This window comes from Zalophus californianus, chromosome 3 (assembly GCF_009762305.2).
Source record: "Zalophus californianus isolate mZalCal1 chromosome 3, mZalCal1.pri.v2, whole genome shotgun sequence".
Taxonomy (NCBI): Eukaryota; Metazoa; Chordata; class Mammalia; order Carnivora; family Otariidae; genus Zalophus; species Zalophus californianus.
In genome coordinates this window covers 149,721,659-149,748,633 of record NC_045597.1, presented here as the reverse complement: position 1 = coordinate 149,748,633, position 26,975 = coordinate 149,721,659, and the positions used below count along the sequence as shown (strand labels likewise).

The 26,975-nt window shown below is 37.0% G+C and overlaps 2 protein-coding genes across 7 annotated transcripts in view; both read right to left on the bottom strand.

Moving 5' to 3' along the window:
- Nucleotides 1-26,975, bottom strand: part of GULP1 (GULP PTB domain containing engulfment adaptor 1) — a 250,008-nt gene that overhangs the window by 153,363 nt on the left and 69,670 nt on the right. For 4 of the 6 annotated variants that reach the window (XM_035726826.1, XM_027590733.2, XM_027590738.2 and 1 more), the window contains exon 2: nucleotides 12,215-12,339. The exons of the other annotated variants lie outside the window; for them this stretch is intronic. The gene's annotated coding sequence lies outside the window, so the exon portion shown is untranslated. The remainder of the gene's footprint in view (nucleotides 1-12,214; nucleotides 12,340-26,975) is intronic. 6 annotated transcript variants of the gene reach the window in all.
- On the bottom strand, nucleotides 4,149-4,830 carry LOC113920534 (barrier-to-autointegration factor). The gene has a single exon (XM_027590741.2). It carries the CDS (start codon nucleotides 4,747-4,749, stop codon nucleotides 4,480-4,482), a length of 270 nt encoding a protein of 89 aa, XP_027446542.1. The 5' UTR covers nucleotides 4,750-4,830; the 3' UTR covers nucleotides 4,149-4,479.

Genomic DNA, 26,975 nt, shown 5'->3' with positions numbered 1-26,975 from the left:
TACTTTAAAAATAAGTTTAAAATAAAAAAAAATTTAAAGTCACTCAGAAAGAGCCACTGCGAACACTAAAATCCACTTACTTTAAGTATTTCATATTAAAGGTAGCCAGATATATAGTGTTGAGATCTTACTACAGATACAGCTGTGTGTCCCAGTTTCGTCCTTCTCATTTTGATCCTTTCATTTTATAATGGTTTACTGCTATGTTATTAAGTATTCTTTTTTTAACAGAAATATAACTCAATGCTGTATTACTTTCAGGCATATAACATAATGATTTGACATTTATATACATTATGAAAAGCTCACCATGATAATAAGCATAGTTACCATCTGTCACCATACAAAGTTATTACAGTACTATTGCCTATATTCCCTCTTCTGTCTTTATATCCATGTGATTTATTTTTTTATAACTGGAAGTTTGTACTTCTTAATCCTCCTCACTTATTTTGCCCATGACCCATATCCCCCTCCCCTCTAGCAACCACCAGTTTGTTCAGTGTTTATGCATCTGTTTCTGTTTTGTTTGTTCATTTGTTTTGCTTTTTAGATTCCACATACAAGTGAAATCATAAGGTCTTTTGTCTTTCTCTGTTTTATTTCACTTAACATAACATCCTCCAGGTCCATCCATGTTGTCACAAATGGCAAATAAATATTATTTTTAAATGTCATTTTTTCACTCTGCATAGTATTCTTTTGTTGGATATAGTAATAACATAAAAATTTTTTTCAAATATACTCAACAATTTCAGGTACCATTTATGTGCTCATACTTCCTTATGCAACAGCACCTGTCCCATATAGAAAACTGCTTCTTGAACATACTCATTTAGAAGCACCAGAGCAATGAAAACTGAAAATATACAAACTGAATCCATGATTTTGTTCCCAGGTCTCTGTCCCTGTGTCCACCTGTCTCTGTCTCCCTGTCTCTCTCTCTCACATTTCCAATCTCAGCACCTACAACCATCATCCATAGTCTCAGAAGCTAGCACCCTGGGCCATCATAGTTGATTCCTCTTATCAGCCTTTATAATTCACACATAAATCGATTCCCCTTTTCAACATACCAGAATTAATTTATTTCCCTTCATTCCCACCAGCATCTCCTTCACCAAGCCTCTGCTATTTCAAACCCAGATTACTGCACAGTTGCCTAGCGAGCTTTTCTTTCTCCAGCATTGCTCAAACATTGCTCATCTCTACACCGCACCCAAAATGGTGTCCATAAAACAGAAATCTGATGGGGCCGTTCACCTGCTTCATTCCCTCTGGTGGTACCCCACTAACATTCAGGATAATGTCAGAGTCCCTACATGCTCCCTTCGCATGTGCCTCATTAACCTCCTCACCATCATCTCTCCTCTGCACGCCTCATCCAGCCCTGGGTAATTTTTGCTCCAGCTCGACTGAACTGCTTTCAGTTCTTCTATTGAACTATGCTTCTTCATAAATGCTTGCAGCGTCCACCAAACATCCGCTTCCTTCAGACTGAACATTCACCCTTAGTTTAGACATTGTTATTTCCTTTAAGTAGCCCTCTCTAGCATACCCCAAGTATAGGCTCAGGGACTCTGCCAGGAATAGTATCCTGTACCCTTGTAGAGTGGGTCAAACAGCACGTTGACAAAACTCATGTTCACTAAGAACTTCAGCATTGACCTTATTTGGAAATCGGATCTTTACAGAAGTAATCAGAGATAAAATCATTCTGGCTTTAGGCTGGACCCTAAATCCAATGACTAGCACATTGATAGGAAGAGGAGAGTAGAGGACACACCCAAAGACACACAGAGAGGAAGGCCTTTGAAGAAAATGGAGCTAGAATTTATTTACGCTGCCACCGAGTCCAGGAACACCAGGAGCTATCAGAAGCTAGAAGAAACAAAGAAGGATCCTCCTCTAGATTCTTTGGAGGGAATGTGACCCTCCTGACACCTTGATCTCAGACTTCTAGTCTCTAGAATTTTTGTTGTTTTAAGCGGCCCAGTTTGTGGTTCTTTGTTACAGTAGCCCTAGGAAACCCATCCACCTCTTACCTTAAAATTATTGCAATATATGAATTGTTGTCTTTCAATTCTCTCCAGACCCTAAACTCCATGCAAAGCAAGGACTAATTCTTCCACAGTTTCATGTTCACTGCTAAGTACAGCAACTGACATATGACAGGCAATTATTAAACATATGCATAGAAGAAAGAATAAATTTTTCATAATAGTAGATATCTACTGAAACCTGAGTAACACTATTATTTAATCCAAGTTTAATTTTCCTCGCAAAATCTTTATTATTTGAGATATTATTGCCATTGGAGTTTGCTGGCTTTCAAATGGCAGCTCTGAAGAAGGGTTTTAGCAAACATCTATTGCTTTCACCGCCCCATATCTCTTCCCCCATCCTGGTTTCAAAACTTTCAAGTTCCTTTTGGGAACCCATCCTCTCCATGAGTACAGAGTCTCCAGAGAATTGTTAATCAAGTGCCCCGCTTGCTGGCAGAGGGCAAATAATTCAAACTCAGCCATGCAGACTCCCTTTGTGAATGTGCGAGGGACAGCACTGCAACCCAGGATTGGTCCAGAATTAGTTGCAGGGCAGTCCCCTTCGGTCTCCCCCCACTTCCTGCTTTCTAGGCCACGGAGCAGTTGTGACTCCTCTCTGTCCTGAAAACAGTTTTGGCTGATTACCTTCTGATTCTCCAAACTAACTCCTATCCTTCCAGCAGACTGCCTTTTTTTGCTTAAAGTAGCAGAACTGGTCTCTGTTACTTGCAATCTAAGAACAGTAATTGCCAGAGACTCTTCAAGTGTAGATGTGATTACACGGAGTACAGGTTGCTTGTATAGATTGGTGTTCTTTCACAAACGGTCGGTGACCTGATCAAAAAGGCTCCAGTTTAGATTGTTGAGCCACCTAACTGATGAACCATGCAATTCACAATTCAGGATTTGCCAATTTCCTTCTCTGATAGAGCCATTTCCATTTCTTCATACACTGCATGTATTAATGTAAATCCTATTCTTCTCCCTTACTTAATTTCTATCTTTAGGGATAAAAATTATCCTTTTAAAATTTTTTCTTATTTTTCACTAACTAGATTTTCTCAATGTAAATCATGCTCTAAAAAGCAAATTAAAGCATTTCACAATGGATCATGGAACACTACATCAAAAACTAATGATGTAATGTATGGTAATTAACATAACAATAAAAATTTTTTAAAATTTCATAAAAAAATGTTACCTCTAAACAAGTAAAGGCTTTGGTATAATATATGATACCCTTAAAATAGGAATTATTAGTTTACATTAAAAGGCCCATAGTTCACCACTTTGCAACAAGGAGACCAAGATATTTTTTCTTTAAATTTTTTTATTGTTATGTTAATCACCATACATTACATCATTAGTTTTTGATGTAGTGTTCCGTGATTCATTGTTTGCGTTTAACACCCAGTGCTCCATGCAGAATATGCCCTCTTTAATACCCATCACCAGGCTAACCCAGCCCCCCACCCCCCTGCCCTCTAGAACCCTCAGTTTGTTTTTCAGAGTCTATCGTCTCTCATGGTTCGAGACCAAGATATTTGACAAAAACCACTTTGCTAGGTTGCACTATTTCATTCAAATAGCAGTTAATTTATAAAGAAGTCATTCATTACAATTACATATTACATAAATGTACAGGACATTTATTCCTCTAAATCTCTTCATTAAATGAAAAGTAAAGTTATTATATGGATAAAGATTAATCTGAACATCATTAATTATTGAAGAAGTATCATTTACATATACAGATATACTGAACATAAATTTTAAATGTACAGCCAAAGGTCAGTGGCGGCAAAACGGTTTTCTTCTATTTCTTCAATGGCTTAAAGGTTATTTTCTTTTGTATTTAAATTCTGATAAAGCATAATTCATCTCCTGAATAGAATTTGAATTAGCTCTCCACTGAAGGATCTCCCTCGAGACTCTCTTCAGACAAGAGTGCTTTAGTCTTATTACAACAGAAAGGGGCAGGAGAAATTATAATTCTAGTTCTTTTCTGCTATTTTCTTAACACTGCATTACATTTCTGTCATCTTTTTTTTTTTTTTTTGAAGGCCACTGACTTTATTGATTTAAAAAACTTTACAAGGACAGTGACTATTCTGCCAAAAAAAGGAGCCAAATAGCATAAAACAGACCAGTGGGGGCAGGGGGTGAAAGAAGGGCCAGGAATCCACTCGGAAAAGCTGAAATTGTTGACACGAAACTGGCAGGGGAACAAGGGAGATGCATGCAAGAGCGGGAATTTCAAAAAAGTTGAAATGGTGAGGGGAGAGAACTCCCAGAAGACCTTGAAGTACATCAAAAGTGAGTACAACAACAGCAATCTCTTCCTTTGTAGAGGACAGGGGAGGAGTCCCCATGTGGCTGCAAACTCCGGAGACTCAATGCTGGGGCTAGGGACTGGGGGCTCCCCAAGAGAGCCTCACAAGAAGGCGTCGCACCACTCTCGAAGACACCCGAAGCAGTCCCGGGACTGCTTGGCATTGGCACCACATGTGTCCTTCAGCCATTCCCGGAAGAGATCTTCATCTTTCTTTAGCACCAGAAACTGGCCAAGGACCACATAGGCCTTGTCAAAGCCCCTTTCCTCCAGCTTCTTGCCCAAGACTTCACCAATCCCGGCCAGGCTCCCCACTGGCTTTTCCCCCATGGGCTCTGCCACGAAGTCTCGGTGCTTTTGGGAGGTTGTCATCTTGATCAGCTTAATCGGCAGCTCCGGCTCCTGTAACGGCTCCTCCCGCCACCCGGCTGCTCCCACCGATACCGCCAACCCACTAGCCATTTCTGTCATCTTTATTCTACTCCTCACTATCTTGAATGACTACATTCTATTCCTCACTCTTTCTGCCTAATAGACTGTAATGTCCATGAGGATGTATCTTTTAATACTCCTAAAAGCTTAAAACCACATTCTATTCACAGTTGAATCTAAACTTCATTTATGATCTCAAAAACGAAACTTTCTCTTTCCATCATACATTCTTGACTTTCTACTTCTGCACATTTACCCTTAACAGGCATTTGCCCTCACCTACTCCTAAATTTCCCAGTCTTGCCTCAGGATGAGTCCATCATTTCCTTTTCTCTTTCATTGTTTCCATCTTAGGCTAATCGGTAAAGTTAGCCATTTTATTGATGTTAGTCCTCTTCTGTCTTCAACTCTTTCTTCTTTAACATTAGTTTACACAGATGAAAACCTATTCTGTCCTGGTCATGATATTAGACATTCTGCTCGTTGTAAAAACAAACAAAATCTGTTTGATTACTGGAGAAAGAGAACCCCAGACAAAGGCAAGCACAAATGAAAGAACACAATATATTTGGACAATTTTATATAATTTTATTGCTCTACATTAAAAAGATGAAGCTTGAATTTTATAAAGTCAAGTTCCAGATGGCAAGGGTCTTCTATTTCCTGAGAATGTTACATAAAGGGAGTGGCATAATCCTATTTGGGTTTTCAAAAGCCCCTTTGCTGGGAAAGGTTTGAAGGGGAAAAACTCACAGTCTAACAGCTTAGCAGCCATTTGGCTAGTTTGAAGAAATAATAGAAACCAGTAATCAGTAAAAGAGAGATTGCAAAGAGAGATAAGTGAGAAAATTTTAAGGAGTAGAGTGAAAAAGACTGGTTAACCAACTACAGGTTATAGGTATTAATAAAAAAAGAATTCAAGTTGACTCTAAGTTTCCCAATCTGACCATCCAAATGGATAGTAATTCTAACCAGAGAGGTAGGATACTTTAAAGAATGTGAGACAATTATAATCTCTGACCTATTGAGTTGGGTCCATCGACATAGATACACCAAATGGAGGTATCTAGAAATCTGATAGAATAGGCCGTAGACCTCTAAGGACGGCTTCTAATAATCTCTGCCTCTTGATACTGATGCCCTTTTGTGATCCCCTGCCCTTGAATGTGGGCTGGACCTATGACTCACTTCTACAATACTGAAGATGGCAGAAGTGGTGGTATATTCGTTTCCTGTGGCTGTCATAACAAATAACCACGAACTGGATGACTTAAAACAACAGAAATGTATTCTGTCATAGTTTTGGAGGTCAGAACTGAAATCAAGGTGTCAGGAAGGCTACACTGCCTCTAAAGGCTCATAGGGAGATTTTGTTCCTTGCCTCTTCCAGGTTCTGGTGGCTCCAGTGGTCCTTGACGTGTGGTGGCATCACACGAGTCCTTGCCTCTGCCTTCACAAGGTCTTCTCCTCTCATAAGGACACAAGTCATTAGATTACTAGGGCTCCTCTAGTTAATCCAGGATGTTTGCACTCAAGATCCTTAGTTGAATTACATCTTCAAAGACTCTTTACAAATGTCACATTCACAAATACCACAGGTTAGGACTGGAACATATTTTTGGGGGCCATCACTCAACTCACTGCACATGGAATGACACTTCCTACATTTGGTTGTAAAGGAATGTTGTTTCCATAGGCGTGCTCACTTTTGCTCCCTCTTGGACTGCTTGTGCCAGGTAAAACTAGCTTCCATACGGTGAGGCAGCCCTACAGAGAGGGCCCCCCCCCTCCATGGCTGAGCCTGGAAGTGGACTCTTCAGTCCCAGGTGAAATGACTGTAGTTCCAGCTGACAGCATGACCGCAGCATCATGAGAGACCAGAGCCAGAGGCACCGCTAAACTGTGTCCAGACACCATAAGATAATACACAAGCACTGTTTTAAGCTGCTAAGTTCTGAAGTGATTTACCATACAGCAACAGAAAACTAATATGGAGCTCACAAAAATGTCAAGGCTCGGTCAAAAAGAATTAAGACAAGCCATGGAAATGATTCAGTTTAGCATTTAAGAAATATTTATAGAGTATCCTCTATAAAACTAACATTGTGGTGGGTTTTATTTAGATCTAAGTTTATAACTGTAATGATAAATGAGGAGCCAATCCTCAAGAATCTTAGAGTCTCTGGGAATAACAGACAAGACCACATGCACGGTATGACAGAGGAATGTAAACTGGGTTAAGGTACATAGCACATAGAAGGATCTGGTCCAGGTTCCAAAAGTGAGAGAAGACTTCCTGGAGAAAGTGAATTCTTAGCTTCCACAAACGGCCCTACCTATAACTAGGTATTATCAAAGTTACCTTCCTTTCAACAATGAAAATTTTAAATACCTCTAAGTAATAATATTAGGACACTTTTCCTGTCCATTACACTAAGACTCCTATAATAAATTTATCTAAGCTTTTAGGGCAAGAACATATATCTACTTCTGCCGTGCTGAAAAGGCTAAAGCTAAATTATATATACAGTGATTATTAATCTTTAATCATAGTTCATGTTTTGTTTGGTATAACTTGTTTTTACCCTTACTGTATTTTTACTTTCATTTTAAGGGAACTCAAATCAATTTTAATAATAAATAAATGAATCCTCAATTATATAAGGAATTGCAATGAAAGCTACAAACAAAACACAGCGAGAGAGGGCAGAAAAATCCTCAGTGTTCAAAACCAAACCTATAATTTTACCAAGAAAAAAAATCCCTTTTGCTCTATTTTCCCCATTTTTCTTAATTCCAACAACATGCCCCTCTTGCCTAATGTAAAAGACCCCCCCTTAACCTCCCAGCACTTATACCACTGCCTTGTTTTTTTTTTTTTTTTCAGTCAGATGTTTGCTTCCTCTTTTTTTTTAATTTTATTTTATTATGTTATGTTAATCACCATACATTACATCATTAGTTTTTGATGTAGTGTTCCATGATTCATTGTTTGTGTATAACACCCAGTGCTCCATGCAGTACGTGCCCTCTTTAATACCCATCAACAAGCTAACCCATCCTCCCACCGCCCTCCCCTCTAGAACCCTCAGTTTGTTTCTCAGAGTCCATAGTCTCTCATGGTTTGTCTCCCCCTCCAATTTCCCCCCCTTCATTTTTCCCTTCCTACTATCTTCTTTTTTTTTTTTTAACATATAATGTATTATTTGTTTCAGAGGTACAGGTCTGTGATTCAAGTCTTACACAATTTACAGCGCTCACCATAGAACATACCCTCCCCAATGTCTATTACCCAGCCACCCCATCCCTCCCACCCCCACCACTCAGCAACCTTCAGTTTGTTTCCTGAGATTAAGAATTCCTCATATCAGTGAGATCATATGATACATGTCTTTCTCTAATTGACTTATTTCGCTTAGCATAATACCCTCTAGTTCCATCCACATCATTGCAAATGGCAAGATTTCAATTTTTTGATGGCTGCATAATATTCCATTGTGTATATATACCACATCTTTATACATTCATCTGTCGATGGACATCTTGGCTCTTTCCAAATTTGGCTATTGTGGACATTGCTGCTATAAACACTGGGGTGCACGTACCCCTTCGGATCACTACATTTGTATCTTTTGGGTAAATACCCAGTAGTGCAATTGCTGGGTCGTAAGGTAGCTATATTTTCAACTTTTTGAGGAACCTCCATACTGTTTTCCAGAGTGGTTGCACCAGCTTGCATTCCCACCAACAGTATAGGAGGGTTCCCCTTTCTCCACATCCTTGCCAACATCTGTAGTTTCCTGACTTCTTAATTTTAGCCATCTGACTGGTGTGAGGTGGGGTACCTCACTGAGGTTTTGATTTGGATTTCCCTGATGCCAAGTGATGGTGAGCACCTTTTCAGGTGTCTATTGGCCATTTGGATGTCTTCTTTGGAAAAATGTCTGTTCATGTCTTCTGCCCATTTCTTGATTGGATTATATGTTCTTTGGGGGCTGAGTTTGAAAAGTTCTTTATATTTTGGATACTAGCCCTTTATCTGATATGTCATTTGCATATCTTTTCCCAGTCTGTCGGTTGTCTTTTGGTTTTGTTGACTGTTTCCTTTGCTGTGCAAAAGCTTTTTATCCTGATGAAGTCCCAATATCCCAATAGTTCATTTTTGCCCTTGCTTCCCTTGCCTTTGGCGATGTTTCTAGGAAGAAGTTGCTGCAGCTGAGGTCGAAGAGGTTGCTGCCTGTGTTCTCCTCCAGGATTTTGATGGACTCCTGTCGCACATTTAGGTCTTTCAACCATTTTGAGTCTATTTTTGTGTGTGGTGTAAGGAAATGGTCCAGTTTCATTCTTCTGCATGTGGCTGTCCAATTTTCCCAACACCATTTGTTGAAAGACTGTCTTTTTTCCACTGGACATTCTTTCCCGCTTTGTCAAAGATTAGATGAATACAGAGTTGAGGGTCCATTTCTGGGCTCTCTATTCTGTTCCACTGATCTATGTGTCTGTTTTTGTGCCAGTACCATACCATCTTGATGATGACAGCTTTGTAATAGAGCTTAAAGTTGGGAATTGTGATGCCACCAGCTTTGCTTTTCTTTTTTCAACATTCCTCTGGCTATTCGGGGTCTTTTCTGGTTCCACACAAATTTTAGGATTATTTGTTCCATTTCTCTGAAAAAAGTGGATGGTATTTTGAAAGGGACTGCATTGAATGTGTAGATTGCTCTAGGTAGCACTGACATCTTCACAATTTTTGTTCTTCCAATCCATGAGCATGGAACGTTTTTCAATTTCTTTGTGTCTTCCTCAATTTCTTTCATGAGTATTTTATAGTTTTCTGAGCACAGATGCTTTGCCTCTTTGGTTAGATTTATTTCTAGGTATCTTATGGTTTTGGGGCAATCGTAAATGGGATCAATTCTTTAATTTCTCTTTCTTCTGTCTTGGTGGTGCTGTATAGGAATGCCACTGATTTCTGTGCATTGATTTTATATCCTGCCACTTTACTGAATTCCTGCATGAGTTCTAGCAGTTTTGGGTGGAGTCTTTTGGGTTTTCCACATAAAGTATCACATTATCTGCAAAGAGTGAGAGTTTCACTGCCTTGGTTTTTATTTACACTATTCTCACCCTAGATAAAATTTCCATTGCTTCTTGTTTGAATTCTTCCAACGTTTAGAAACACTGCTTCCTCGGTAACCTTGATCAGACTTCATGTCTTTGAGGAAACCCCACCAGTTGATAATCTAGTACCTGCATCTTTACATAATTAGTTACCAACTAGTCTATCTAAAAACGTGAATAATTGTGAGCGCCTGAGTGGCTCAGTTGGTTAAGCATCTGCCTTCGGCTCAGGTCATTATCTCAGGGTCCAGGGATCGAGCTACACCTCCCCGGGCTCCCTGCTCAGTGGGGAGTCTACTAATCCCTCTGCCCCTCCCCCCTCAAATAAATAATTGAAATATTTTTTTAAAAATGTGATTCAATTATTACACAATTTATTTGTTGGTCATGCATGTCTCATCCCCCACACTAAAAGTTCCTCAGGAATAAAGATTATGTCTTCATCTTTTTTTCTACAGTTCCTCAAATTCTTCAAGTACTTGGCAAACAGCAAGTGTTTAACAAATGCTGATGAAAATAAAAGGAAAAGTCTACAAATCATTCTCCCTTCCTTTGGGTTTGCTCTCCCTTCCTTAGTCTAACACACATACCACTTCTATATTAAGCTTCTTAGAGGACTGCATGAACCATCTGATTCCCCTGCAATTGTTCCTTCAATGTATAATGATGAAATATAAATGCCTAAGTAGAGAAGTCCAAATACAGAACATATTTCCCATCACTCTGCTCTATCTACCTTATCTTTCCTATTTCCTGAATACCCCCCTTTCTTTCTCAGCTGTGTATCTTTGCTCCAACTTCACCCTCCATTTAAATGCTCACCCATCAAAGTTCTACCTACTCTAAAAAGCACAACTCAACTGGGCTCTCATTTGTGAAGTGTTCTTGGCACCTAGCACATTCTACTTTTACCTAAGGAACTGAAATATGTTTCTTATCTTGCCACATTTTTTTAAAAGATTTTATTTGTTTATTTGAGAGAGAGAGAATGAGAGAGAGAGAGAGAGCACAAGAGGGAAGAGGGTCAGAGGGAGAAGCAGACTCCCCGCTGAGCAGGGAGCCTGATGCGGGACTCGATCCCGGGACTCCAGGATCATGACCTGAGCCGAAGGCAGTCGCTTAACCAACTGAGCCACCCAGGCGCCCATCTTGCCACATTTTATTGAAAATTGAAAGAGATAAGAAAATACTTCTATACCTTCCTGTCCTTAATGTCTACTATCACAACCACCATCAATAATAATCAAATAATCATAGCACTTAGGCTTAGTACAGTAATAAATTTTCACTAAATACTAATTGAATAAAATATATTTGTTATTACTTATAAATAATGTATTTTTAGACAGTGCAGAAAGTTATACATATGTAATATTTGCTTTTCTTATACACTTCGTTATGTAAGGGATATATTGGCTGAATATATGTGAATAGAGAGTGCTACTGCTTACAAGTAAAATTTAGATTATTGACTTAATTTTGAATTTCTTCTGCAACACAAACTAGGTTTTGTTTGGGAATTTCTTTGAATGAAAATATTTTAAGTCATGGAACAACAAACATTTTCAAAAATGGTAACGAAAACTGTAAAAACTGTAACTCATTACTACTTTCTGGAGGCAAATTCAGAAATAATAAAAAGCCTTTGAAATATTATAGCCATTGAGTCAGTGATGCTAATTTTAGTAACTCTCCCAATGCAAAATGAGTGACATACATACCAATCTATCTATAAAGATACTGTCTGAATAATAAACACAATCTAAAAAATATTTTTAAATTATTTATGTTTATATTAACAAAAAATGTGAAACATTAATTCATATTCTCAGAACAAAATAGATTTGTGACAAAAATAATAAAGAAATTCAGCAAAGAATACATATCCCAACTTTGTTTAAAGGGGGAAAACCAACAAAACATTAAGTGATATAGAACAAAATGATAACAGAAGTTTTTTGTTTTTATTTATTTTTATTGTTTTTAAGTAGGCTCCATGCCCACTGTGAAGCCCAGCTCGGGGCTTGAACTCACGACCCTGAGAGCCAGACCTCAGCCGAGATCAAGAGTCGGACACTTAACCGACCGAGCCACACAAGCATCCCAAGAAGTTATTTTTACAAAAACAGGCTCATTTGTGATTTTAATTGTATTTTGCTTTAATGTATTTTACCATATTCTGCAATAAAACTATCTTTATTTGGTAGAAAATAAAAACATTGTTTATAGTTTCAAATCTTTTTTCAAAATGGTGGTAAGTATATAAACAATCACATATTCTTACCTGGGAGTATTTGAATATAGTTGAAAGAATATGCAGACGCTTGACTTTGAACAGTTTCAATCATACAGTTGCCGTTTGAGTTCCTCAATCACTTTCTCTCCTCTATCGGAAGGAATCACACATAACTAAAAATAAAATTAAAATTGGACTGAGTAGAATTAACCAATAATTACATTTATGTGTATTTTAATTCAGAGCTTACGGTACATATTCTAAAATTCTAAGTATGTTTCTTGTGAAAGTTCAAGAAAGTTACCTAATAAAAAAACAGTGGTAAAGCGTGTAATTTTTTTGAAAAGATAAAGTAACAGATTGCTAAATAAGGTCAAATACCAAAATTGCTAGATAATAAGTTAAGTGTTTTAACTCAGGTATGTTACTATGAAAGCACAGTGATGGCTGGTTGACAATACATCCCCCTTCCCCCTGCAGGCTTCGCAGCTAGCCCCTGCTATCTCCTCCAGTCAGCAGCTAATTAAACCAAACAAGTGCATACTCTGTCCCTGATTAAGAAGATGAAACAGAATTTTAGAAAGCACTGATCTATTTTAACTTTCATTCCACTTCCACTGCTAAGGAGAAGCATTTAGGTAACTTATCCTTCTATTCATTCTCATGCTATATGAGGCTGATTAAGATTTTTACATTTTTTATTCCAGCAGACGAAAGGAAAAAGCCTTTCCAGATGCAACACAAATTATGCCTTCCCTTAATTTGGTCACTTCAAATGTACCTCTGACATAAATTTCAAATACTAGCAAAAATATTCACAGTATAGTATCTCTTCTTGTCAAAATAGCTGTTTTTTCTGTTTTGTTTTGGCAAAAATACAAAAATGTATCTCACTCTTTTGTTCTGCTTCCTTCCATAACTTTAATACAGACTGTTGGTAAAGCCAGATCTATATTTTTGACTTTCTTAAATTTTAGACTAAAAGCAGATCTCAAATATTTTATTTCTGCCTCTTTGTGTCTAAGCCATGTGAATATTCTGAACGCTACCTTTCTCCCCCTTAGCTACAATTTTCTTTAGAAGTCTGTTTGTCTATTTTTTCATGCTATTCCGGTTCATTTTCTAACAAAACTTTAGAAAGAAAAGAAAAGATCTTCGTTTAAGTGGCCCCAGAGGCAAAGTCTGATGTAATAATTCAAGTAAATGAGTTTGTTTGGGAGACGCTAAAGGAAAGGGGTTACAGACAGATCACCAACAACATCTACCACAACAGACAATGACTGTAAAATTGAAATGAAAATATGAGCATGGTTTATTGTAAGGCCACATACGGGTATTTTATAATTTTAGTGAAAAAAAGTTTATCTACCCAGTGATGCCTATTATTTATTAAATCACATGGTACTCTCTTAGCGTTTACTAAATCTTAGGGTATTTATATGATACAATTCATTTTCTCGTTCCTCAAAATGTAAAGGCTCCATTACCACATACCTCCAGCTTTAGAATTCAAACATGACACAGCTAAAAGGTAACCGTGAAACTGTGTCATGATTTCCAAAGTGACTAACTAGATCATTTTTCTGTTTTGTTTTAGGGAGAAGGGAGAAAAGGAGAGACAAAATTAGTTCTTTTTTAACAATGATAATTTCTCTATTTTGTGCAAATATTGGTCTTATGAAAATAAGTAAGAAAGAAATCCCCCAAGATAACATAAGTAACAAGACTATTCCAAAAAAATCCCATTCCAAGATATTATAGGAAAGTAAATATTTTCCTTAAAGTGGTTAATTCAATTTAACATCCCCACAGTTTGTATTTCTATCTCAGATTGACTAAAATCCAGTCTTACTGAGAAAATGTTTTCAGCCTAGAATATATTATGCAATGTGACAGAATAAAGAAGAGCACGAAAATACCCACATTAAAAAACAAGAATGAACTTGTGCCTACTTCTATCTTTCTTCTTGCAAGAAAATGACATATACTCTGAAGTGGATTGTTCCATGTCTGATATGATTAAATTTGTGCACATAAAGAGCATTTTCAAATATTCTTGCAAAAAATGAGATGTGCTTATGGGTTGTTCTTTTGATTATATTTTTATTTTAAAATATAAAATCTTGTTTCCAACTTGAGTGATTCTTAAAATTTTAGTATGAACATAATACACTCAATTTCATCTTATTTTGCCACCATTTATTATACGCTGATATGAAATTTGAAGATGTATGTGAAATTAAGTGATGCCAATCATTTCTTTACCAGAACCTTCATTTTTCCCAACAGTGCTAGTTTAAGAAACTAACATGGTTAACACTGCAATATGACTAGATGCTTCAATCTGTTAATGCAACATGGTATCTTTAAGTATTTCACACACAGTAAAACCAACTAAAACAAACAAGCCAGGCTAAGACATATTTCTTGTCATGAAATGAAATGGAAACCAGCATTATCATGATCTTAAAACTTTCTCAAAATCATTTTGCTACTTATTTTTCTTTTTATAGCTACCCCCAAGAACTTAGCAATATCTCAAACTAATTTACAAAATGTTGCAAAAGAAAGTTTTCCTAGATACTCATCTTTTATTCTCTCTGGGCATCTAAATTCAAAATATACAAAAGCAGATCTTTGGCCTGTGATTTTCTTTTTCCTTTTTTTTTTTTTTACTTTGTCCTGTTATTTTAATTAAGTAAATACTGTAATTTTCATTCTAATTATTCAAGCAGAAACCTGGAGTTATTATAATCCCTCATTTTCTTTACCCATAGTCATAAAGTTAAATCAGAATAAATTCGATTCTACTTAATACAAAAGACCCCATTTTGTTTCTTCTCCCAGTTTACATCTTCACCAACCCATTAGCAGTCAGCCATGAGCTGACTAACAAGTAAGCTGGTCATATCACCCTCTGGACAAAGTCCAAATGACTTAGCATGCGTTAGCATCTTAGTCCAGATGCCTTAGAATCTTTTCTTAATGATGTCTTCTCAAATGTTTTCACTCTAATGCCCCAGGGAAAAGGGTATAAACTGTCATAGTGGCTTGGGGCAATCATTTCTTGTTCATTTTAGTCTTCTCACTGAGGCAGTGGCATATATATATTCATAACTATACCCCTATGCTCTAAGGAATGTAAAGTTGGAAAATTAATTTAGTTCATTAGACAAATATTCATTGAGCATGTACTGAATACCCAATTGTATCAGTCATTCGGGAGAAGAAAATAAGTCCACGTCCACCTTTGGATTTGTCAATTGATAAGGATGATGTTAATGGCAAGTTCAAATGCTGAAGAAACATAGAGAATGTTTAGGAAAGTCCTGCTAGAAAAGATGGAATCTGTGAACCTTCAGTTTAGAAGTCACCCAATGAAGAAACTGGGAAAGGCCATAGTTGGCAGAGGGAACATCATAAGCAAAGGCAAAGGAATAAGAAACAACACGCCACCTTCAAGGATAGGCAAGTGGTTAGGTATATAGGATTTGAAAAGAGAATGTTTACAAAATTGTTTTAGAAGAGATTTTAGCAGTAAGGTAAGGCCATATCGGGAAGGTTCTTGAATGCCATGCCGTGAAATTTGGATTTTACCCTAAAGATGGTAGGAATATGATAAAACAGGGAAATGGCGCAAGAAGATATGTATTTTAGGAAGATCATGTGGCAAATGTGGCTCTTAGGAGATCATGAAAAAGAGAAGATGAGATAAGCAAACTGTTCCTTAGAAATCTATGTATATTTGTTAAATGGTAATGCAAAATAGAAATAGACTCTAGGCATTCATATTTGTAAGATGTAAACCTGGAATGGTGCTTGGGATTTAATTTATGTAGGAACGGAGCAAGACCAAGACAACTCTGGCCTTGGGCTTTCCTATTCTCAGAGATGTCAGTCCGGACCAAGAACTCCTACCATCTGTTGTCATTCAATGTGCAAGTTAAGTTCCCTTTCCTCAGCTCTCATTATGGAAAGAAAAAAGTGACAGAGGATGACACATGACAAACTATTTCAGAATTAATAACAATTTTAAATTCGCCAATTTAAAAACAAATTCAACCTATTTCTTTCCTCTGCATTTGACATGAAACTTTAGAGGTGCTTTCAAGCTGTCACCAGCAGGAAATTTTCCTAATTAGAAGAAGTAGGAGAACAATTATCAAGTCATTCACTCTTTCTGGTGAAATTGGTGGGAAACCATATTTTTCAGCCTAAGTAGGTTAAGGTAGAGCCTTTGTTCTTTTTTAACATTAACTCTTCACAAACTCTGGTCTCTCAAATATTAAGAACCTTTTATGTAAAAAACACAGCCCAGGCAATGAGATGGATCCGAATGCTGACAACAGGCGCCACAAGTTAAAAATTCATGACTTGAGTTAATGAATGATGTAGGGCAGAGTGAAATTCATAGTACGGTAGAGAAACTTTTTTAATGCAATAGGAATGCAATAAGAATAAACTAAATCTGATTAGGGAAAGGGATGGATATCTTAGCAATGTTTGGAGGAATGGGGAAAAAAGAAGAGCAAGAGAGCAACAGGAAAGCTATTCTCCCTCAGTCAGTCATCAAAAGTGCTGGGATTTACTCTGTTTGAGCCAGGAAGGTGACATGCACATCCCCAACCAATCACTGGGAGTGCAGAGTCATTGAGTCACTTTGGCCAACCAGGGTGCATTCTTGGAGATACAGATATGGTCAGTTCTCCTAAATCACACGGCTACTACACAAGATAAAGGTGATTCCACCAAGGAAATCTAACTTATTATAAATACAGTGGTAGGGAAATTAACAAATGAACACTAACTATACATCATATGAATTTAGAAAGAAAGACATAAGATATTCCATACACAGCAGTATTCATTGTGCCTGGCACATAAAAACAGGACTTAGTAATTCACAATCATTTTATTATTTCTGCTATCATTCCATACTTTCATATTACAAAGAAAACTGCAATACATATCACATAAATATTTGTGTTCATCTCAAATTATTGCCTTATTAATGCTTCCGAGAAGTGAAATTACTAGTTCAAAAGTATTTGCTCTTTCAGGTGTTTTCATACACATCATTAAGTTGTTTTCTAGAAAGATAAACCAACAAAGGCTTCCACCAACAGCAGATGATGATGCTAATTGCAGCCATCCTTGCCAGCAATGATTTTTTTCTTAATCTTTGACAATTTAATTGTTCAAAAATTTCTCTTTTTCTAAAATGTGTATTTCTTTAACTGTAAGTAAGGTACAACTTTAATTTATTAAATACTTCTTTTATAATTTTTATTTTCCTTTTGGTGTGTTGTCTTTATATTTTTATGAGGTTTTTTGAGATTTTGATACAAATATATACCTCAGGACCTTTGGATTTTTTATTCCCTCTGTCTTCATTGCTCTTCTCCCAAGTAACTACTTCATCACTCAATTCCGTCATTAGATAAGGAAAGGTTGGTTTTCAGTTTCCCTTAATGTCAGTTATATATTTTACCTACAAAATAATGTCAGTTGTTAGTCCTCACTTTAAGATCTTAGCTATGAGCTCATACAAAGGCATTAAAGCAGCTAACTCATTATCAAAGATGTCAAAGAATTTTATTTAATGGTTATATCTGTCCAATATATTGTATAAATTTAATTAGTTTTAATTTTTTAATTAATCATATTATTTAGTTCTAATACTAGGATTATTTCTAAAACACTGCAAACATGGATTTCAACACCACGTTCTTTAAAAACAGAATTTTTTCCAAATATTCTCCATATTTTAAACTCCTTCTGTCCTTCCTTCTTCCCTCTTTTCTCCTTCTTACTTCCTCTGCACTCTTCTTTACTTCCTTTATCTCAGAAAACAAAATCATGAGTTACTATTCTTTACTGTAGCATTTTAATATATCAAAACATACTCAGGAGACTAAAAAAAATTTATAAAACACCTATGTTAAAAGCCAACCTTAATATTTGAAGATCTTTATTACTAAAAAAGTTGCAAAACTAAATAAATATATTTCAATGTTTGTGGAAATGAAGCACCTCTTCAATAAATGCTCTTATAAAGCATTTTTGTAAATAGCCACACAATAGAGACTGCTGCAATGAAGGAAATCAAGAAACTGTGGTTGATTCCTTAATAAAAAATTGGGGCAGAAAATACTCATTAACTTGGGTTACATAAAAAGTCATTAGTTTAATTTTTCCAGTCCTGTGGAGTTTAATTTTATTCATGTTAATATCTATGAAGTATGTAATGTATTTAAAGGCAAATTTCAGTGAGCTGTAATTCAGTGTTCCTATTTCCCACAGTTGAGGTGGAGGCTGGGAAGGAGATTTTTATTCATCTTTGTCTCTACTCTAAATTAATCGCAATAAACCATGATTGGATATAATTAACCTAAATTATACAAACACTGCTCAATAAAATCTAGAAAACCTTCTGTATCAATATAATTCAGCACATAAAAAGTACATAAATGCATCTACTATTAACTAATTATTATCTTACGGATGAGGAAATATTCTTTTGAGGTGGTATCATCACAAGTATTTTATATGTTGACTGGTTATATTTCAAGGCCTTTCTTCAGCAATCAAACATTTTCAGTGTCAAGATTTTGCAACCATCCTTTATGTTGATCTGCTATGAAATATTAGTGTACCATTTTAACCTGCTGTTCTTTGGCTCAATGGTATTTTCACCTTACAGCATACATTTCACTCTTCATTTAATTTAGTATATACATACATTGCACTTTCCTGCCATCAAGTTCCTGTGGAAAAAAAAAAACAAAAAGCAAACAAAAAAAACACATTCTCATAACTGCACCCTGGGTTTTCTTTGCAGACCTACACTCCTTCCCTTCTTCCTGGTAGTTATGTTTGACTGAGGGTGGCTCTAGTGCTAGTTCCAAGACTAGCCAATGAGAGTACCAGGACCCTAGTCATAATTACTCAGGAATGGAAATGTGCACTACGTTAAAATAAGGAAAATCAAATCAGCACCTTTTTCTACAACTATTTAGAAAGAAGCAATCCCTTTTCATATGAGCTGATTAAATTGAGGATTGAAAGACCGATGGCTGTTTTGTCCTCTGGTTTCCTACCTTCAAACAAAACAAACTCAGCGAAAAACAGAGCCATGAGAGATTAACAACTGAGTACCTGGATTCAGCCTTGCCTGAAGCATCACTCTAGAACTTTAAATTATAATAACCAATATATATTTTGTTTTGTTTAACTGAATTTTAATTGGTTTTCTGTCAAACCATCAAGCAAATGATCATCAAACAAATGATCACTCTGGAATATATGCTATTTACTAATGTATAATATATATTTTATTGAAATTTTTTAAAGGCTTTATTTATTTATTTGTCAGAGAGAGACAGCATGAGCAGGGAGGAGGGGCAGAGGCAGAGGAAGAAGCAGCCTCCCCACTGAGCAGGGAGCCTGATGTGGGACTCGATTCCAGAACCCCAGGATCATGACCTGAGCCAAAGTCAGATGCTTAACCTACTGAGCTACCCAGGTGTCCCTATTTTATTGAATTTTCATTTGACTTTCTCCAAATTGAGCTAACAGTATAAAATGGGCCAAATAATTGAAAGATACATGGAAAAAAAATTTCTACAAAATTGTTATTCAGCTACTTTTTTGGTGTTTTGAAGGTATCTGCTGCTGTTAGAAGCTGAAAAGGACATGAAAGGTCAGATGAGTCTTTAGAAGATTTTTAATAATTAAGAGGGCAGAGGGGCACCTGGATGGCTCAGTCTTTAAATTACCAACTCCTGATTTCAGCTCAGATTGGAATTTCAGGGTCCTGAGATCAAACCCCGCCCCAGGGCTCTGTGCTCAGCAGGGGAATCTGCTTAAGATTCTCTTTCCCTCTTCCTCTGCCTCTTTGCCCCTGCCCTCTCAAATAAATAAATAAATATTTTTTAAATTTTTTATTTGTTTTAAGATTTTATTTATTTATTTGAGAGAAAGAGATAGTGAGAGAGAGCACGAGTGGAGGGGAGGGGCAGAGGGAGAGGGAGAAATAGGCTCTCCGTTGAGCTTGGAGCCAATGCAGGGCTAGATCTGAGGACCCTGGGATCATGACCTGAGCCAAAGGCAGATGCCTATCCAACTGAGCCACCCAGACACCCCATAAATATTTTTTAAAAAATAATTAAGAGGGCAGAACTTACACAGTTTAAAATGTTTGCTTTTCTTTCTTTTGTTTTGTTTTTATTTTTGAAAACGTTTGTGTTTTCTTAAGAAATGATATAATATAGGGGTGCCTGGGTGGCTCAGCCAGTTAAGCATCTGCCTTTGGCTCCGGTCATGATCCCAGGGTCCTGGGATGGAGCCCCGCATCAGGCTCCCTGCTCAGTGCGGAGCCTGCTTCTGCTTCTCCCTCTCCCTCTACCCCTCCCCCTGCTTGTGCTCACTTGCTCTCTCTCTCAATCTCTCTCTCTCAAATAAATAAAAAAAATCTTAAAAAAATGATACAATACAGGCTTTCATGAACTTTAGACTGGAGCGTTATATCTTAACTTCAATTGAAGACAGCGTAAATGTGATTGATTTTAAAAACTGGTAAAGAAACAGATTCAGGATGGATATGAACAACTTTATAAATGTGATATGCAGTAGGTGATGTGGAGCATTTATTAATTAAAAATTACACAAGATGAATAATATCTCTTCATTCCTGATGAATTAATGTTATGTTTTACATAAAAGCAAATAAAGACCTGATTGGCAGCTTAATAGAATTATTCTTACCTGATTCTACTCTAATAAGTTATTTTCATATTTCTTTGGAACTTTTCACAAAGACAACACCTAAGTAAACACTGTGCCTTACTAACTGGTCATAGAAGTTTCTAGGGCAATTATTTATGTTGACACCTGAACCTTTAATAGCTTCTCCCTATCTGATAAGGATTTGATATCTACGTATCTGAATGGCCTATCAAAAATAAAGACTTGGAACTATCAATGTTTACAAAGCTGGAAAAATAAACCCAACTTTATGTTATAAGAGACTTAATAAGGATATATCAAATACCTGGGTTTACAATTTCACAATCTATTTTGAAGACTCACTGCACAAAATATCATAAGGCACCAAGAAGTTCTCCCCAAATAAATGTCAGCTATAAAGAAAGTTTAGCTTAGCAAATCTCATTTTTCTTTTCCTTAAATAGGTTCAAATGTAATATGCTATCTAAATAAGCATTGTTCTCCAAAGGTACCTGATCCTTCCCTAGAATTTTCTTCTCCATTTTCCCACTCTCTTTTAGACTTCAGCTCTATCTCAAACAAAATTCAATAAACTACAATCACTGAAGAAAGAGGTCATAGACTATATGTTTGAATCATTCCTTCCCCCAACTCCACAGGACAGAGTCTATGCTATCAAATGAATACATAAAATACTTATAATAAACAAGCATTATATTTACCCAAGCTAAGAACTTCTCTTCAGCCTCCTCTGTTACACATTTTCCTCGTCAATAGGGAATTATTTCTATCCAGACAAAACATCAAAGAGACCTCTAGTTTTTCAGTTATTCTTCAGTTACTTTGTGATAAATATAGTTTCCTATCTTTCCTGTGAGCAAAGAAGATTGCAATCATCTCATTTGAACCTAATCTCCCCAAGTTCCAGAATCCAATGATATGGTTTAGCATAGATAGAGCAGGTCTTTTCTTTGTTCACAGATTTATCAAGAGTAAAACGTGTGGAAATGTCATCATAATTAGGTCAAGTCTAATTTCATTTGACAAATATTTTACATGTAAGGTAGGTCAAAGTAACCAACAGAGCACTTGCCACATGATGCTAATAATACCTATGCTTCCTCTCTCTTGGGGGTATTTTCAAAGGAGCTATCTATCTATAAAAGCACTTTCAGAAGTGTAAAGTACTATACAAATATGAGATCATGTTACCGAAAAGGATGCATTCCAGGAGAAGTTATAACTTGTGCTAAAAAAGTAAAATTTACAACCAAATTCCCCTTTTCCAACAAGTGATGTCAGAGTTCCACACTTCCAAGTAAAGTCTCTGCAAAGACATTGCGTAAGAATTCAACGCTGAGCCATAGAGAAAAGAAGATCATGTAATATACCAAGTATATCTGATTTCCGAGCTCTAAGTAGTTAGAAGAAGTAAATGACCAAAAAGCAGTCTTTCAAATGCTCTAAATCTATTAAGTGGAAATGTACTAACGTTAGCCATAGCAGGTCCCTCCTCTGGAAAACTCCCGACTCGGTAACGCTAGCCAAACCAGTTATTAGCTCTTTGCTATGCATGAAAACGCTTAAAATCGAATCAGTACAGTACATTCCTCCAGACTATGAAGACTTCATTTCATTCAGTTACTTAAGATCATATTACCAAGAGCACATCTTCTCTGTTTTGCTATAACCATTTACAGCAAAAAAAGCAAAATGAAAGGAACAAAAGCATTCCAATCTCATAGACTAAAGCAAAAGGAAACCATGATCTAGCTACCTGTGGGATGGACTCACCTCTCTAAAACATAACTGAAAGCTAGTGCACTAGTTTATAATAATCATGATATTATGAATATGTTCCTTCCTCATCTCTACCCAGTTTTACTCATCCAATGAACATTAATGAACACCAGCTCAGTGTTGTTTACTGGGGATACAGATGAAGTCATGAAGCTTCTCATCTAGCAGAGGAGTCAGCATGCATACGAACTCTAACTTGCTGTTATAAACGCCAAAATAGATGTCATCCTATTAAGCACTTGCATCTAACTTAATTCTTAACATGTCTCAATGGTGATGAATGTGTAAGTTTAACTTTTCAAAATGTTTTCATGGTTATAATGACATCTTGTTTTTCAAAAAACAACCCCGTCTTCTATGTAGGGTCCTTCTTTTACCAAAAAAGAAAATCAATACTGAGAGATGAGTTACAAGCATCAGAGCCAAGATCACACCTCAGGAATTCTGACTCTTTTTATTTTCTTTTCACAACTAGAGGATAACCCTCTAGTTTGCATGCTAAAATCCTGTGTACTATTTATCACCTTATTTCACTTTTTTTTTTTCAAACTATGACTACTGATAATACTGTTAAAGAAAAATCCTCACCTATTATGGCTAAAGCAAGCTCATGTGAGAAAACTATTCTACACTACAAATTTCTTATTGCCAAATGAAATAATGAAGTTTATTTTTTTCTATTAGTACCTGCCAAGAAAACCTACTACAGAAGAAAACAGACACAGTGTGAAGTCTGAAAAATAGATCAGATGCTTGTACACCAATGAAAATTGCTGCCTAATCAAGGAAACCATTCTATTCAACCTACTTACATCTTGCCAGTTGAATTATAAGTACAGCAATCACAGGCTCACTGTATATCTGAGTTAGATAAAAATTGCATCACTTTCTTTGTGCCTGGTACATAGTAAATGCTCAAGAGATATCTGGGAAGGAGTTGGTGGGGGATAGGCAAAGGAGAGCTAGAAGAGAGAAAACTCTTAATAGGTCATCAAGCTCCACCTTGCCAAAAATCAAACAAAAACAACAATAATAAAACACACATACACACTCAGTTAAATACAAGCAGCACATACATTTAAAAGCAATATGTCTCACATTTCAAAATCTCTAACTCTGCTTTTTTGCCAGTGTTACCTGTAGTGTCTTTGAGTGCCTACTTGGGGACTTTGCAGAGAAGTAACATATTCAAGACAGCAACAATACTCTGAGAAGCGATCTTTATCACTTTTTAAAACTGAAAGAGCCTTACATATTATAGATGTCACCATTACTAAGTAAGTTTAACTCCTTGTATAAGTTATTTATATATTTTGGGGGCACTGGGTGGCTCAGTCGGTTAAGCGCCTGCCTTTGGCTCAGGTCATGATGCCGGGTTCCTGGGATCAAGCCCCACATCGGGCTCCCTGCTCAGCAGGGAATCTGCTTCTCTCTCCCCTTCTCCCTCTGCATATGTGCTCTCTCTCTCTCTCTCTCTCTAGTTCTCATTCTCTCTCAAATAAATAAATAAAATCTTTTTTTAAAAAAGTTATTTATATATTTTCAAGTCCCACCTATAGATTAAAATAACCCATAAAGTAATAAATGAAAATTAAGTTGAAAGGAAAATCTGCGAAGTAAATGAGGGGGGTGACAAATAAATTATGCAATGAGATCCAAGGAAACTAAGTGAGGAACAATTATTTCTCATTTGTTCAAGGCAAAAATATATGGAAGGCCAACTATGAGCAGCAGGGGGTCCTCCAACTGCTACACTCCTTGCGCCAAAGTAATTTCTCACTATACTCAAACTAGCATCTATTGCTCCCCAAATGCCTGCTGTGCCTATAAATCCATCAATAAAGGTCTTGCCCTCATCCTCCTGCCGGAGGAATAACCTACCTCAAGGCACTCAGCATAACCCTTTCCCTCTGAGGAGACTGGCCTGAGTCCCTGAGCTAAGACTACATCATCTAAGGCTTAAGTGGGGACCTAGTGCAAAAGCTCCACCTAAACAAAACAACAGTGGATTACCCCCACCAAGAACATGCTCTACATTCTGAATTCTGACATGGAAGACAATCAGATTATTCATAACTGGAGCAGAGAACAAGCCACCTAGGGAGAAGATGCTTTACAGATGTTATCAGGCAGTGGAAGTCATAAAGAATAATGATTATGGGTGATAAGACACTGAGTCAGAAGAAGGTAAAGAAATATTACATAGAATAGAGAGAATATTGGTAGCAGCAGATAAAGCAAAGACAGGGGGAGCTACATCATCCCAATGGCAGAGAATCAACTCTGTCAAGTAGGCGGCAAGGAAGGAATTGGCTCAGAGTTGCCCTGGTTACTCCCATTTCTGAATTACAGTCCATTTTCCCTGGGTTGCCTTAAAGGCTAGACGTGTGGCTGAGATTTCTGTCTTCTTCAGTACTTAACCTTACTGAGGTAACTCAAATGAGTCTTCTTCCCTGCATCCAAAGAACCTAACAACATCTCTTCCACCAGGTCTCAACAGCCACCTATGTTACCAGTTTTAAAACTGCAAATGAATGAAACATCACATACAACACTGTAAAAATAATATTTTTTTACCCTAACAAATTAATACACTCTGAAAAAAATCATACTAACCCAATGAAAAGAAAAGGAAATAAAGGCCACACAAATCTGTTAGGCATCTCAAGTCACTGAAAAAAGTGTCCCCTCCAAAAAATGCTCATTTGTAGACCTCTGTTCCCCTACAGCTAATTCCAAAAAAAAAACAAACAAACAAACCTATGCTATGATTGTTCTCTTTCTTCCTAAGAACAATAAAGCACACATAATTTATCTACAGCTTCTGTATTTTCTTTATTGCGCTTAAAACATTTTGCATGTGTGTTGTTTTTTTTTTTTTTTAACTTGAGGCTAAGTTAAATGTATTCGTGGACTCTATCAATAGAGCAGAAAAAAATATACTTTTCAATGTTATGGATCCCGTAGCACCAAGAAAGCCCAGCCATTTTTCCTAGATTATACTCAGTTATATATGAGATTTCATTTTCCTGTCTGATAAAATACTAGGTACAGAGTTTTTACCATACTTACAAAATCATACCCTATACCTGGGAGGAAGAGTGAGAAAAGGGGAAAGAGAAGGTTGAAAGAGAAAAGAGGAAAGGAGAGGCTACAGAAAGGACGGCAGGGCACAGCTACACTGAGAAGGAGAAAGGAGGAGGGGGAGGACTGCGAGTTGCAGGGGCACCCCAGGAACATCACCAAATCCATCCTCCCGGGCTTCACACTGGAGCCCCACCCACCCTACAGCCGAAGCACCTAGGCTTTTCCACTTTTCCCATTCAGTGATCTAGGTCACTCTTCTTACTGACCTCCTCCCTCCTCAAGCCACTATTCTGGGAGAAGGATGTAGATGCCAATGTTTCTAATTGTGCATCCCTCTTGTCGGCTTCGGTACGTACCCCTTACTATCTTGGTGCTTATTTCTGAGTTTCCAGGATAATAATGTACTTTTGTTATACTTTCCCTCCAGAACTGAAACTTGACAAATAAATCCCACTCACTGGCATGGGTAGGCCGAGACTGCAAAAGAACACCTGTGAAAGCCCCAGGTGTCTACCTATTAAATGCCATCTGCTTCTCCGTGGTTAGGCCATACCCACAAGCTAAAGCTCCCTGTTGCTTCACCCTGAAGCCTGGAGCTAATATATTTCCTCAGAAGCGCTTGGAGGTGGTCTAAAATAACCTTGGACACTATGCTTCTGTCTACCCAGTGGAGCTCAACTGTCTGACCTACAGCTGAGGCAACTTCCCCACACCTGCCCTCTCCTCTATCCATCCTAGCGCATTCACACAGACACGGACAAATGCTAACAGAAAAACTGGAAATACTGTTCCAGTAACCACAATCCATTCATGTAACCAATATATATTGAGTGTTAGGGATGTGTCCAGACAGTAGTGACACAACAGTAGACAAGTAGATTCTTCACCTTCAAGGAATTTGTGTTCTATTTATCTGCACAAATAAACTAAAATTTGTAATTACATATAAAGGTAAAATCATTGTCCATTTGTTACTACAACAAATAAAAACATGTGCTTTCTTTTTATACTTCCTAGAGGTAGAACATTCAAATTAGTTGGGCTTCATTAGAACACAAACGCCGATGCTGAGCACATAGTAGAATGAACCCAGTACTCTGACCATGCTACTTGGAACGTAAAATCTTTAGAATCCACTGGGAATTCTCTCCATAGCTATTTCTGTCCTAGTAAGTAGCCCAGGTAATCCTGGGGA